The 16,580-nt window shown below is 40.1% G+C and overlaps 1 protein-coding gene across 1 annotated transcript in view; it reads right to left on the bottom strand.

Annotated features, from left to right (window-relative positions):
- Positions 1 to 10,771, bottom strand: part of nid2a (nidogen 2a (osteonidogen)) — a 43,742-nt gene extending 32,971 nt beyond the window's left edge. Inside the window, exons 1-3 of the mRNA XM_084714148.1 lie at positions 10,473 to 10,771; positions 8,514 to 8,699; positions 7,890 to 8,003 (exon numbers count right to left, since the gene is read on the bottom strand). Coding sequence (XP_084570274.1) covers positions 7,890 to 8,003; positions 8,514 to 8,699; positions 10,473 to 10,679 — 507 coding nt within the window. The 5' untranslated portion in view covers positions 10,680 to 10,771. The remainder of the gene's footprint in view (positions 1 to 7,889; positions 8,004 to 8,513; positions 8,700 to 10,472) is intronic.
- Between the last annotated feature and the right edge of the window lie 5,809 nt (positions 10,772 to 16,580).

The raw sequence follows: 16,580 nt of genomic DNA on the forward strand, positions 1-16,580 counted from the left end.
CACTGACTTTGGTGATACCCTGACTAGCATTGCAACCTCTCTATTTCATTTTCAATTCCCAAAAGGCGTTCACAACATGTGCAGGTCAAAATGCCTCTGCAACCAATTAGAGCAATGAAACAGGCAATGCAATAGCAGAATCTTGATCCACGTTTTATAATGGCTGCCTAGTTTGACAGCAGTTTGAGCTTCAGGAGCCTGAAGAGTGAGGCTGGATGAACCTGTGATGGACCAGTGACGCTCCTCTGGCAATTACTGTATACAATCTGCCCCATATTAAATAAATGGCTGTGATTGGCCCAACTGGACAGAAGACTGGCTGAATCATTTTTTTTAAGAATACAGCCAGTATAGCTGTTTCCCCCCTGTTTCATGTATTGCTGGCTCTAGGTTCATTTTTAGCATACAGGACAGGAGAGCTGTAGTCGATCTTGTCACCTAAACAAGCATATTTCCCAAAATGTCAAACTACTCCTTTAATTTCTGCTCTCCTCTCCATCCCTCTTCTATCTGTGTGGTCATTTGATGTCTTTGAGTCTCTGTGTGTAAAGTAGTCCCGGTGTGTTTTACAGACTCACAGCTGGAAGACAACAAATTGCAGCCAACACACATCAAAGACTTTCAGACAGTGTGTCGCTCAGTGTGTGTGTGTGTGTGTGTATGTGTGTGCTCTGACAATCCCCCAACTCACACACACACAACTCTCGACCTCCCTTAGAGGCTTTTTGTCACACCTTTTTTAAGAGCGCATCCTCAAACTCTTCGCACTGACCAGACACTAATTATCTCCGGGACCGACAAATGGTTGTTGTCAGGATCATCTTGACTGTGTCAGGTTTAGGTGGTAACATCATCAGTCTGCTAGATGTGTCTGTTGCACAGTGGGGGTTCGGAGGTTTGGAAATATCTGCCAGCTTACATGCCACCAATCATCCAGGCTTACAGGAAAAGTTTGGCATTTTGGGAAGTGTGCACATTCATATTCTTCTTTTCCATGAATTGGATGCGAAAAATAATACCATTCTCTTGTCTGTGAGCTAAATATGAAGCTACAGATTAGCTTAGCATAAAGACTGGATAATAAGATAATAAGAAGGAAGGAGCAAGGAGTAAAAATGTGAATGTGTTGTTTAATGAGAGTTTTTATGCTGCGGCATTTTCCTGGGGTATCCATCTGTTGCCTGGCAACCTCACAGTGACAGCAAAACTACAGAAAGTCACTGCAATTGGCCATTAAACAAACTAGATCAAACTTGTTAATTATACCATTTTACACCAAAATAAGCAAGTATAAGCCAATTGGCTCCTTTCCCATTGCCAGTAAATGAGTGGGGTTTTTTTTCTTTTTACACAGGATGTGTCATGTTCAAGGTCACAATGCCATAAAACAGGCTTAGTCAACGGCAGAAAGCAGCATCTAGGCCAGTGACACAGAGTGGAATATCATCAGCAGTGACTGAACACGACTCTTATCAGCCGAAAGTGAACATGAAAAAGTAAAATAAAGCAGTGAAAGAACAAAAAAAATGCCACAGAAGACAAACCAAACTTCAAACCACAGAGATTCAGTTAGAAGCTACAAAACTACTGAGAGCTGAACACACAGATTTTTTTTAAAACACATTTCTCCCTGCTCTCCTGCACACACATAAGATGAATATTGTAACACACAGTCAACCTGCTTAGAGACTGAAGCTCTGATCAGCAGTGATGAAAGCCAAATGCTGATTGTACCCTTTCCCAATGAAGACAAAAGCCAGATGTTGGAGAGTATTAGTGTTTTTTTTGTCCAGTGTAAAAGGGGCTTTGGTGAACTTTAAGAGGTGGTGGTTGGTAGATTTTGTCACCTTTGGATAGAGCCACCCTAGTTGTTGCCCCTGTTTTCAGTCTTTATGCTAAGCTAAGCTAAATGCTCTAACGTCATATATAGGATATAGACATCGGAGTCGCAATGATCTTGTCATCTAACTTTAGAAAAAGAACTGCAATATAGCAAAAAAATAAAGTTAATATTTCACCAAATGTCAAACGATTCCATTAAAGTAGAATTAAAACCAATCGCTGTTTTGAATTAACGGAAGTTTCTGCAGCCATGAAAGATGTATGTTTTATTGTGCCAGCCAAGATGAAAACACTTCATGCATGCAGTGTGGGTCTATAAACCTATTTATATAGATATAGGACAACATTTTATGTTTTTCAGCAAACTTGAAAGGAAGCGTTAAATGCCTTTAAACGTGTTTCACAGTCAACCTTTTTAGTTGACAAGCATGTAACTTGCATACACTACAGCAGCTGCAAACAAGAATCGTATGCAATTAATTTTGTCTCATTCCATTTAGTCCTTCCATATTTTATTTTAGTTTGGTCTTGTTTACCATTTTCTTATTTATTGAGATGGTTCAGTCCATCTTTATATAGTTTAGTCTACTCTGCCTTACATAACTTCAGCTGTAGATACTTGAACTGACTGCTCATCTTGTCTCTGTTTCGAATAAGTGACTCAACACTCTGTGACAAATGTTCTGAATCATAATAGAATTATCTGGGGTTGGATCCCACTTGGGTTAGCCTGGAACATCCCGAGGAAGAGAGTGAGACAGAGATAGAGGGAGGTCGGCATGAATGTGCTACACTTGTTTGTTGGTTGCAGCTCAGCGGCCGCAGCACAGCTGCAACCAGGCAGAGAAAAGAGACGGAGAGCAGCTGCAGTCCAGTTGCCAGCCTCACCAGAGTGCTACAAACGGAACTGCCTACAGCGTGGGAACTGGCACACACACCACACACACATACACACACACACACACACACACACACACACACACACACACACACACACACACACACACACACACACACACACACACACACACACACACACTGCCCAGGCTTGTGGCCAGGAACAGTGCACAGTCAGTATTTCACTGTTGTCATATGAAAATCCCTGCCCCAGTCTTCTTGGTGACTTTCTTCTTATAAATTCAGCTGTACTCAAAAGGATTCCCTCCTCTTCTAAAGCTTGAGGAAATTGTACAACTTCAGGGCTTCTGAAAGCTTTTCAAAATCCTTTTGATCAACACAAGAACACATGGTGGGTAAAACCATAGCTGCTTTTCTTAGATCCTGAAAGGTTTGTGAACATGAACTACAAACCAGAGCAATATGACTGTACTAGTAATTAGTAAAGCCGCCAAGATCCAAAGTCTCAGTTCGGGTAGCTGTTGTGTGCTGAACAAAAATATAAATGCAGCAAGTTAGTTTTTGCTCCCATTTTTCGTGAGCTGAAGTAAAAGATCTCAGGCTGCTTCTGTGCACACAAATGGTTTATTTCTCTCAAATCTTGTTCAATAATTTATTAAAATCTGTGTTAATGACACTTCTCTGTGGGCTGATCACAGTAACTCTACTTTGTCTCTGATTGACTAGTACTTGTTGCCTTTGCTGGTTGGGTTGGTGTGGCTTTGGCGTGAGGAGTGATCGGTAGGGGTTTGGGTAACTGCATCAGGGTAAACCCATCAGAGGCACAACCGTGCTATGGTCATTTCACATAGAGCTACAGATACCATTTTTTCCCCACAAGGGCAAAGTCATGACCCGGAAAGCAGAAGTGCTCACTAACACAGATTTTAACAAATTTGTGAACAAAATTTGAGAGAAATAAACCTTTTGTTTGCATAGAAGTTTGCATAGAAGTAGTCTTCAATTTTTTACTTGAGTGTATTTTATTGAGCTCTACAGATACAAGATGAGGTTATGGTATATTCAGACTCAATGGTCCCTTCTAAAAAGTTCTGTCCCATGGCATAAGGACAGAATAACATATTATGAAAGCTGAAGTTCAGTAAGAGTCTCCTTTGAACCAGGATGCACATATTTCAAGGGATGCCCCCTGTGTCACTGCAAGGGGGCCCCCAGAAACAACAAATAACACTAATAGAAACAATAGTTCCTATTGTGCTATGGAGAAGAAGAAAGACAGAGAAGTAAAGAGGAACATAGGCAACAGAGGAGTCCATTTATTCGTTCATTCAGCCCCATCTGACCCTCACACAGCAGACATGTAATATGCTGTTCAATCTACAACACTTTCCTTTTTTGCACATGTAGCTTTGAAGAGAGCTCGAGGGGGAAAAATGGTCTACTGTGGTCAATTGCAACATCACATTCCACTTCAAATTGCTCCTCATACACAGCATGACTCTCAGGAAGAGAACTAGAGCACAGATGTGCAATATTGTATATCCTGTCACTGTGTTTTGATGTCATATACCCCCACACTGGCAGGCATCACAACACAGACCTTTCAATAGGATGTAGAAGACGGGTCACAAGAGAGACTCAGAACAACTCAACACGTTATAACTGGTCATGGAAATGTGAATCAGTGCTGCATGGTTTGGCGTTGCAAAATTAGTGTGTTAGTGTGGCTAAAATGTCTCCAATTATGTAATCAACTTAAGAAATCAGAGTTTATTTTTTTTGCATGTTCAGAAAATGGCGATGAGGGTGTTTAATCAATATTCTTTTGTCTGACATGTAGTCTGAGCAATTTCAGCTAAAAGCAGCCAATTTCTTGTTGGCCCTAGCTAACCCTTAATTAGTTAGCTCTAAAGGTGCTAAGCTAATTCATATTTAACATACAGACATGAGAGTGATATCAATCTTCTCTCAACTCTCAGCATGAAAGCAAATTGGCATATATCCTAAAATTGCACTTCCTCACAAAGGCAGCAGCAATAAAACTAAGACTTCCATCCTGTGTTAGCATCAATAAGTGACATAAAATTCTTGGACACTGAGTAAACTTTTTGTGGGTGATGCGAGAAGCACTTTGCAGTGTTCTGCTGCTACGAAGCTGACGTTCATGGGAGCGGAAGATAAACTGTGTAACAAAATCCACCAACATGACAGGTGTCCACAAGTGAAGAAGGATTAGCATTATGTTGCTCAAAGCAAAGCAAGGTCAATACCCCTTAAAACATCAACACACAGAAGGCCAGATTCTTGGTGTAAATGGCTCTGGTCATTAACAAATTGGGCTACATGGTAGTAGATACAACAGAGTGTGTGTTTTAGGCTTCAAGAGAAGCAATTACTTTGCAATTATGATAATAGCCTCTTTAGGACTAATTTCATAGAAAACATGACCGTATTCGTAGGGATGTGAACTTTCTCTCCTCTATTTTCCTGTTTTTTCTTCCTTCATTGCTCTTCTCATTTCCGCATCCGACCCCCGAACACCACGCGGTCCGTCCCCTTCCCCCAAAACGCTACCCCTAACACACATCCCAACAAACACACACACCTCAGGTTAATCAGTTCACACACACATACCACTCTACCCCCAACGCACCCCACCCAGCACCTCTGGCTAATCACTTCAAAGAAAGATGCTATCAGTCCGAAGAGAGACCCACTGAAGCAAATCCCAGCCGGGACCCCGACCGCTCCAATCTGACAAGGCCGACAGACCCTTTAAATAAGAAAACAAACCACATGTACAAATATTTTGCTCTTTAAGAAGTGGACTCCAGCCTCTAATCAGCATTGGGTCAACAGCGGATAGAGACTGATATTTAATTCCAATATTCAAGGTTCAGAAAAGATGCAGTCACTGATTTGTCCATTTGGCAGCGGTGCAATCAAAATGAGCCCTAGGTATTGAGAAATAAGAGGCTTAATGCTTTGTATCTCCACTCGACGATTTGAACATTTAGCTTTTGATCAATCAGGAAGAAAGAAGGAGGCATAAAAGAAACCAGACCATCAGAGCGAAGAAAAACCGAAGGACAAACAGATGAGAGGGAGGGAGGGACGGAGACACAGAGATCTCCTGGGGGGTTTCCCTTTAAATCTGCCACTCCCTTCATCTCTCCATCCCACATGCTACAAACCAGGAACAACAAAGCACTGTTTGTTTGATCGATAAGTTCAGCAGGGCCGGCTTTACTTGGAGTCTTTCCCAGAGATTAACTTACACAAAGCCTCTAGTGCTCCTCCAGGTGACACTTATTTTAAAGGACCATTTGTACAGAATTGCTGTTGCTGTTTTTATGTATCATTATGTGTCCTCTGGCTGTCATTACTGTTTGAATGTAGTCAGTTTACTTGTAGAGAACTGCTCAGACTATGAAGACATATGTCTTCCGGAGCTCTGGAGGAGCTTTCTTAACTTTGAAAAACTAACCCAGATGACATCACAGTGATGTCATCAGGGTTGTCTCAGTTTGCTTCATCAGCTTGAGTCAGAACAGAACAGAAAGCCTGCATTACAAACTGAAGAACTGATGCAGGCGTTAAGGAGTAAAGCCAGGCAGATATTTTAGTTGGTTGATATTATCGGCCTGTTATTGACCTATGACAGCTATATCATAATCAACATTTAAGCTGTCCCATTTACACTGATATGAAAACATTATGTCCATCTTAGGTTTCTAGTTATAAGTGAATAATGAATGGATGTTGTCCTACTATTGAGATTTTCTCTTGAGAAAATTCCCTATAATTAGTGCCAAATTACACGCTTCTTTCTAGGAAAATTCCTAAAAAATTCCTCAAAAATTACGGAGGTGTAAAATAGAGTGTTACCCTCCTCTAGAGGTTTTCAAACTGTGAGGCGTGCCTCCCTGGTGGGTCGCGGGAGAATTGACAGAGGGGCCACGAGGCAAAGATACAATTTGAGCTGAGAGGGACAGGTGCATTCCCACATTCTGAAATGAACTGGAGGTTAGTTATTGTTTGGTCCAATGATTGGGACCATTCAATAACAAGGTCAGCAGGTGGAGCTGAAGCTGTGGCACACAGTTCAAACAATATTCATGTTTTTACGTTTGCCTCAGTACCAAAGTAATCCAGTGACACTCTTTTGTACAAGGCAAACAGGAACTTCTAATGGCTAATTTGGCACATTTTAATGGGTGGGCCCGTCATTGTTTTTGATTTTTTTTAGGTTTTTATATCATTCTGTAATTTCCCAGTATTGTTCCTCAGATCAAAATCTGTGCATTTTAGAGCCAAAATGCTCCCAAGCCCTTCTAAAATGTTTTCCCAAATGACCTGGCGTAGGTTTCTTCAACAAAGGTTTTCATGCATATATAAACCCCCTGTTTAAAGCAGGGAAGTAGAGGTCATCAGCACTCTAACCTACATTGCAGCTTTAATGGCTGATTGGGAGCTTCCATTAGAAAAACCTGGAAAATAGCACAGATGGAGTTGTTCTTTATTGTAGTAAATTTGACCAAAGTGTAAGCAAACACAGACAAAAAAAACAGGCTCAAGCTGCAGCCTACAACTAACTAAAAGACTACACAACATTTAAACTTCCTGTTTACATTCCCCCAAAAATCACAACAAAGACGAAGAATAATAATCAAACTTAAAAGCTATTTGTATATTTTCTTTGATGCGAAAATGTGTAAGATACTTTGAATAATCACTGAGGTGAAATTTGGTCACCGGAGATGATGAGTACCTTAATGGTAAACCGGGTTATTAACTGGTAACTGGCTGACAAACAGGGAGGGACGTAATGTCCAACAGAGCATGTGAGCATGAACGGTCAAGGCATGTTTGTGTCTACCTGTGTGTGTGAACTGGAGGAGGGGATAACGAGTCAGGAGGGGGGTCGGCACTTTGATGACCTTTAAAGATGACCTCTGACCCCTTGAAAAGGTTAAGAGGCAGATTAGGAGGGGAAGGGGAATTACAAATAGACCCCCCACCCCAGGCTGATTACAAGTGATGCACATCATCCAGGAATTTGGGTTTGTGTCCCTCATGAGAACCAAAAACGTACTAGTGAGGGATGAACTCATTCACTCATAAATCAATACACCGACAAACAAAAGCAGGTCTGAAACTCAAGCTCTCGGTCCCTCCAGCCATCTTACCTTGTTTGAAGATCCACTTTTTCCAGCATCCTCATACGCTGCAACATTCTCCCATGTAGCAACCACGACATGTGTGGGTGTGAATTTTGCATCTGGGAACCCTCGATGTACTTCCTGGGTGAGCAGATGAATGAATGAATGAATGAATGAATGAATGATGGAGGGAATGAAAGAGAAAAGGAAAAAGAAAAGATGGAGCACACAATGGATTGAACTAATGGATGACGAACTGAAAAAAGGAAGAATCCAGATCTGTAGTTAAGTACAATGCAAATTGTATTCATCTCAACAGGTAATTTCAAGCTTTTTTTCTACCTTTTATCAAGACAGCAAAAATCTGGAGTAAATCTACAGACATACAAGTGACAATTCAAGCCCCACAACTTTTTGCTTTGTGTTCCAATAACAGTTGAATCTTTGTCAAAGTTCTTTGCCTCGCTCAACCTTAAATATGCTAAGTGCTAGGTTTGGATATGTTGAGAAGAAAAGCTAAATTTTGGAATGGTTAAAAGACAAAGGTTTATGATACTTGGCATCAGGATCTCACATTTCATGTCTTTAATAGGTCTTATATGATTGTGCTTATGGTGTGATTGATTTCTCTTGTTTCAGTGATAAACAGACCTGAGCCACTCTGTTGAGGACACTGGGCATTTCTGTCAGCCGGTAGTAAATCTGTCCACGTCCTTCGCTGGTGTCAATGTCAGCCAGAAACGGGGCCACCACAGGGAAATCTGTAGGGAAGCCGTCGTCAACATATTGCTTTTCCATCGGCAGGTCCTGGGGTGATATGATACCATTGGTAGCCACCTAGAGACAGAGAGTCACAAATTAACAATGAGTCCACTAAACGCCACCAGCAGTTTAATGATGGCTCGTGCAGACCATCTTGGACCCCTGAATACTTCATAAAAACCATTTTTCTGAGAAATTTCTATGAACCCATGGAACCTCCTAATGAACCCTTATCCCCTCGTAAACCACTGGAACCTTCTTTGGGCACTGCTGTAACCCCATCATGGACCCCAGAAACCACATAATGAACCCCAAGACCCCCCCTCCATAAACCACTGGAACCCCCTCAAGGACTGCTGAGGCTCCTTCATGGATCTCTGGGGCTGGCCCCTGACTGCTGTTAGAAACACATTATGATGATGAATATCATGTGTATAATACTGTATGTGTCGTCTGTATTTATGTCTGCAGTTTAGCTGTTTCATCATTCAAGTACTGTACTGAAGTAAAAGTTTGAGGTACTTGTACAATTGCTAAAACATTTAAAAACAGCTAACATGTTAATGCATCAGTAGTAATAATCCCATATGACACAGACAGAGCCTAAGACTTTGAATGCGAGACTATGCAGGAGTATTGTTACTTAACAAAGCTGCTACTTTTACTTAAAGGACCAGCATATATGATTTAGAAGTATCTCACAGCAAGCTTGCTGCCTGCAAACATGTTGTCTCACCCTCCCCTTTCAGAAGCTACGGTGGCTGTGAAACTCATAAAACACAAAAGGCCATATCAAGAGCCGGTGTTTGGGTTGTTCGTTCTGAGCAACATGGCGGTGCAACATGGCAGCCTCCATGAAAGAGGACCTGTGCCTTCTGTAGATATAAACGGATCATTAAAAGTAATGATAACACAATTATTATTATTTTTAAGTGATTATACACTAATGAAAACAATTTCTGCCACATTTTGCATTTTTGCATTACATTTAAATCTTACGCACTGAACCTTTAATTGATTCTTTCACAGCTGATCTCAACATGAAAGCAGTGCCTACACATTAATGCATAAAAAATAAAGATGTAATTCCATCTTTAACTTATATAAAATCATCACTTTTACATTACAGCTGGTAATTACTCTATATTGTGTTGGGTAGCTTAATCTATAATATTACATCATAATTGATTATATTTTGCATTAATAATCCACATCTGCAAAGTCATTAAAGCTGTCAATTAAAGGTAATTACCGTACAATATCTCCCTCTGAAATGTAGAGAAACAGAAATATAAGGCAGTGTAACTTGGAATTACACAAGGAAAGTACATCAATTCACTTGTAATTTTGATACTTACTAAGTACATTTTGTCACCAATACTTTTACTTACAGGTAATGGAGTATAGTGTGGTACTGATAAAAAAAATCATTCTTCCACCCCTGTGTTTTTAGTAATTAAGCTAAAAGTTATCTGCAGCACAATCTATTGTTAATCACCAACACATTTAAACATCAGATAATTGATTTTTAATTGATTTTGACCCCAGGATATGTTCAGATTTCTTCAAAATAAATCCTGCTTAAAATGCTTATAGTCATGCATAGGGGAGAAGATGCTAAACTTGGAGCACTAGGAGGACAACTTGTTGAAATCACTCCACAGAGTTGTGATTTCTCTCATTTAAAAATATTAATAACTCGCTCCATTTGGCACTATGAAACACAACCACCGCTCTGATGTGGAGCTCATTCAACAGCTGCAAACATCACCTGCAAAAGCTGAACTTCAGAGAACAGAATCTGACTTACACAAGCAACAAGAGGAGGATGAATGAAGCTGTACTTACATATAGCTGGGAGAAGAGGGAGTCGTAGAAATAAAGTGGTTTGGGCAGGGACAGCACTTTGGAGGTTTCATCGTCGCCCTCTGCCATAATCAAATCTCCACTCAGAGTGCCATAAGGAAACAAATCAGTCCTTTGGATGGCTGTAACCACACACACACTGCAGCTCCAGCAGAGCAGACACACAGCCAGCAGGTCCCCTCTCTCCATTGTAGAGCTGTGGGGTGAGTGAGCAGCTCTGCACGATGAGAGGGAGCAGAGGTACAGATGGACTGAGAGAGAGCAGCAGAAAGAAGAAGGACAACTCTCCACTTCTGCACCGAGCCGCTCTGTTACTCTGCGGGGAGGGATGAGGGAGGAGTCACGGCCCGCTCTGATTGGTCGGAGGTGGGGTGACTGACAGCTGCGGGCCGGTGCTGCTGGAGGTAAAACATCTGGCTCGAATTAAGGAAAAGACAAATAGAGCGTTTTTAATCCGGATGTAACTCTATCTGTTTCACAACAATGAAAAAGAGACATTGTGTAATTTACACACACCAACACACACAGAAAATAGTTTGAATTTCATTGACACTGGGAGACATTTATCAAGACTGAATGAGTGGAGACGCACAGGGACTATATATATATTTTCTTTAGGACATGTCATGGGCCTGCAGACCACATTATAATCCCCTTAAAATCACTTAAGGGGTCAGATATAAATCTAAACATTAATAATGACGGTAAATTGTTTTAATCTAAGGAGACTACATGCATTTATTATGAGCACAGTTTATTCTGCGTATTTCTAACTAGTATTTGCTTTTAAATACACTTTAATCAATCATATAATATACATTACAGTTATTTTAATTTAGTCTATCAGTATATTGTACAACAATGGCAGTATCAAAATTTCCTGTGCAATAGTGTTCAACTCAATTGTTTGTCACTTTCTTGTTTATGTTTTCGTTTGTTTATCCTGCTGTTTGCTGTTTCAATAGTATGTTTATTGGCTTTTCATTCATTCTGAATAAACAGAGTGAACCCAGCCTTCCATTCTCAACAACACAACACTGTCAGTACAAGACACTTAACAAGCACAACATCAAATGTGATGAGTGACTGTGGTACAAATGACAAACTATCAGTGATGACGGTGGTAGAACTTGTCTGATCACAGGCATCTACACAGACAGGTCATTCATAAAATGTAAGACAGGTGTCCACATCTGATAAAAAAAAACCTTAAGTTTGTACTTACTATGTAGCTCCGTGTTTCTAACACCAGACTGGAAGACATCTTTTTCACCCACTGACATGAGTTTGGTTTCATTTTAAATAATTACCCATTGGGCCTATTACAAAAATAAATTAGTTGTTAATTGTTTACTTAATATCTAGCTTTTTAATTGATGCCCCCTTTTGCTGCTGTAACACAAATTTTCCTGTTGTGGGAGTTAATGAGTTATGTTATTTCACAATTTGTTTTCTCTCAATAAAGGCAACCCGAAAATACTTAACCTTGGCCACCACCTAGTGTCTGCAAGAGTGTAAAGTATCCTGCAATATGTACTGAGCACTCAGGCATGTTGGATTTGAAACAAGAGCTAAAACAATAACTCAATTGATTAGGATAAATTAAAATAAAAACACTGATGAGGACTTCTGATGGCTTTTTTGCTCGCTGCAGCAAAATATTTAGAAGGTAGGTATCATCTTTACATGATATTAGGTGGATATATTAGGTAGATAGATTGCCAGCATAAATGAAGAATATGACCTGGAAGGATGCAGAGTAACTCCCAGATCTGAACCACACGACCTCCTCTCTACTATGAGACCTGGACAGAGGACAGATTACACATGCTGCACACACAAGAGGCAAAACTGGAGCACAACATTCAAACAGAGGCAGAAGAAATGAGAGATGAGTCTCCTGGAAGATGGGGATCCAGATTCAAACATCTGGAAAGAGGCACTAGAGGGGGATAATGAAAATAATTGTTAGGTGAAGCCCAATCTGATATCTAACAGCGGCTATGAGCTTAAAGTGATGACTACAGAATTTGCTTTTAGGGTGTTTATATCTATATTCAGTGAATTGTGTATAACTTCACACATAATCACACAATTTTATGATAATACAATTTTAAAAAACAATTATCCCAGACACACAGGGACGATAAACGAAGTGGAATGTGTTCGGCCACATCAGTCAAACACATGTAGCGTCAGTCCAACTCAACATCTGTTTCACTGGCTGAAGACCAGACTGAAAGCCAGCTCTGCTGCCAGACTGGACAAGCTTTAAATGAGCTATTCTATTCTAAAAGTTACTCAGCACAATCATAAATAAATTTCTTTTAGATGACATTATAGTGGAATTTCAGGGTATGGAATAGTGAATGAATTCATTTTTATTGGCCCATCCCTCACAGGATTATTCAGACATGTTAACTACAAACCAATCATTCTGGCATGTTGACCTGCCGTCATCTACCAGAACAATACATCAACATCGTCCAAATATAGATATAAACACAGACATCCAAACAAATATTGCTCCATGAGGACATCCCACAACACAAACACACAAGCACAGCTCCATAAATACACAACACAGTGTACAAATCCAAACATGACAGAACACATGTGCATCCATGAATGCTGAGCGGATGTTCTCTGGGTTCCAGGTCTGGGCTCAAGTCTGATGTACTGCAGTCATCCCTGTGCAGGTTCTCTCATCTCTGCAAAGGACGTCTTGTTCGTTGATGGACGAAGGCCACTCCTGCATCCTGCCATTTCCCAAAGATGGCACATTAAAAACAATAGAGAAAAATGAAGAACCTTGTTTTTTTAAGAGTTACTGTGTAGAATTAGAATTAGATTTAGATTTTAGATGTCAGTATATGTTTATATAACTGAGACACGTTCTGTATCTATCTATTTTATAATACATATATAAAACATAAACATTTACTATTCGAGGCAATGGAAGTTGATACTTGTACTTATCCAAAGGAGCCTGTAGGTGGAGGCAAAGGCAAGGCTGAGATAACAGACCACACACAGCATGACGACAATGTAGATTTCATTTCATTTATTTAGAGTGTGAAAACTGCAATGTTTTACTTAACACAAGTGAAAAAATAATGTTTATAGTCTGCAGTCTATTATGTATTAGATTATCCAAATCAACACCCTCATGTAACCTGAACACACGTGTACATTTGGATTATTATACTCTCAACCTATCATTGCATATAAATACACAAGTTCAATCATCACTGTCTAATCTGATAATGTTTTCTCTCTTTCTCTTGTTTTTCAGTATTCCAGTGTGTAACTGCTGGCTGCTGACTGACTGGCTTCATTTGTGGCATCAGATATTTGACCAAAATCAATAAACTCGTCAATGATTCAGACAAAGACCATTAGCAGGCAAGAGTACGCACACACCAGTGTATTTTGTTGACATAAAGGAATGACGTGAGAAATGTAGCCTCGCAGTGGGACTCTGTATGTGTGTGTATGGGACGGAGAGAGACTAACAATACGTACAGCACTCATCAGCACTTTAACTGACGCCAAGCTCTCAACAAAGGCTGTTTACCACCAGAGCACACCAAAGGATTTGTGGATCGAGACCTTGATCAATAATTGAACTGCTTCTAAATAAAGAGCGCAGAGTCAGACAGTGTGGATCACCACTTAAGATGCCCACGCCTGTATTCTCCCTATCATCCGGATCAATATCGACTCAAGGGTGGATCAGTATAAGTGTCGCAAATCTGGATTCTTGGCAGGGATTTTCGCTTATTGATTTTGTATTGGACAAATTGACTCCTTGTCTGAGTCAGTTTCTGAGAGTTTCTGTCAAACTATTCTCTGGGCACATTCATGAGTAAAGGTCAAGACTGCAGTTCATTTACTTTGTAATAGTGTTGGTAGGAAACAAGAGGAAAGGAAAGGAAAGGAAAGGAAAGGAAAGGAAAGGAAAGGAAAGGAAAGGAGAGGAAAGGAATTTTGGCATCTGGAAGGGCAGAGGACATGGCAAAAGAGGCCTCTCCTGCATGAGGAAACAAAAATAGAGCAAGGGTAAAAGGAGACAGAGAGAGGAGAAAGGAATGGAGAAAGACAGAAAGACAAAGTTAAAACGAGGTAGAGAGTCAGGAGGGATTCCTGTGTCCAACGAGTGCTGTCAAAACTAAAAACAACTTTCAGAGCATGACGAGTCAGGGTGTAAAATGCTTGTATGAGCTACTTACACCATAACTTCAACACTTCATCAGCTGAGGCACTTCAGGGTTTGGCAGCATCACAGTGACTGAGGTCATCCTGCAGAGACACAAAAGTGTGCAGAAAAAAATGAGACAGGAAGCAGTGATGGCATAATGCTATATGTCACAATTAAGCGGCCGATAATGGGCCGGAATAAAAGCACTCAAGTGCCGTCATTTCAGGGCTTTCAGCATCCAGAATCGTATTTGGCATTTATTCTATTCTTAAAATGGGTGAAACAGTGTAATCAGAAGCACGTTTGAATGCATTATTGAATTTTTTTGAAAGCAATTTAGCTAAAAATTAGCCAATGTTTTATGGTTGAGTGTCTTCCTTGCTGCAAATATCATTAAAAGCATGGTCATACTTTCCATTTATGACTCATTTTGTTGATTCATCCTATGTATTCTTAGCACCATAAGGGAAAGGAAATAAGATAGGAGACATGGAGACGTGCCGGATATGACATGTCGGTTCATGAAATACACAAACAGAAATACAAAACTCATATTCATCCCGATGGGAAATTAAGGCCTCAAATCCATGTGATTGTGAGAGGAAACCCAGGAGAACAACATGCAATCTCCACACCGAAAGACACACAGGAAGCTACAAACACACAAACCTCTCACACCAGATACTTAGAATACTTTGGTGTTATATTCATGGACACACATGTCCACCCACGCAAAGACACAGAGGGTTGCATGATACTGCCAAAATATCACAGAGAAAGCTGTTTTTACATTACGCCTTTTATTTTTTCTTGTTATTTTAGGAGCCACGTTATTTGCAGGCCGGGACATCAGCACAGCGCCATATTTCCCTGTAGTTTCTTTAGACAAATATTGATTCAGGGACTGAAAAGGATTGGAGATTTTCTTTTATGCGATGCAAATTGTCGCTCTCAGTCAGCACTTTGTGTGTGCTGCACAATTCAAGCCAAGGTGAGCTTTTAAATTCAGTTCAAAACAAATTCAAAACACACACAGACAGAGCGACAGAGTTCAGTAAGGTAATTGTTTTGACACAAGGACAGTCACATTAGTCTATGCAAATCATAAATCTGTCCTGCTTGTCTGAATTAGTGTACAATAATTACATTAGGGCTGATACAATTAGTAAAGTGATAAATCATTCAACAGAAAATTAATAGTCAACCATTTGGATGGTTGATTAATTGTTTAAGTTATTTATTAAGCAAGTGGGAGGATATGCTGCTTTTTCTCTGTTTTATATAATTTCAAGTATAGTATTTTAGGATTTTGTACTATCTTTTGACTCTTTTTTTGGTAATACATATTCAAATTGATTCTACAGCTTACACTATTCTGATTGGTCAATAATGGCATTCTATGGTCTGTTATTTCTGAATGGCAGACAACTGCTATGAAAAACAGATTGCTGTTATGGACAGTTCTGATCAAAGACTCTGAAGCGCTTAGCAGAAGCAATTAAATCATTTTTAAGTCAAAGAAGACATGATTGATTTGTTTAGTTAGGAGCGTGTAATAAGCAAAAATAATGTATAGTAAGTGGGTCATTATTGCAGAATGAACCCCCAAAATAATGCAGAATAATGCATTATCCTCATTAGAAATTAAATAAAATATTTATTAAATAATTAAAATCTCAATGACATCATCTGACAACAGGTTGCTCCAAGCTTGGTGCTCCCAGTCGTACTGTATTTTTCAGCTGAACACTGAGGCGCATGGTATTTTCTAGTAGCTTTTGAAGGTGAGGCTTGCAGCTTTTCTGCTAGCTCCAGCCTGCATGCAAACGGGGGCGGGGGGTATACCCATTCCACGTGACGTCACCGCATCGTTCCCCGTACCCCGGGTG

Source organism: Lutjanus erythropterus, chromosome 24 (genome assembly GCF_056507025.1).
Source record: "Lutjanus erythropterus isolate fLutEry1 chromosome 24, fLutEry1.hap2, whole genome shotgun sequence".
Classification (NCBI taxonomy): Eukaryota; Metazoa; Chordata; class Actinopteri; order Lutjaniformes; family Lutjanidae; genus Lutjanus; species Lutjanus erythropterus.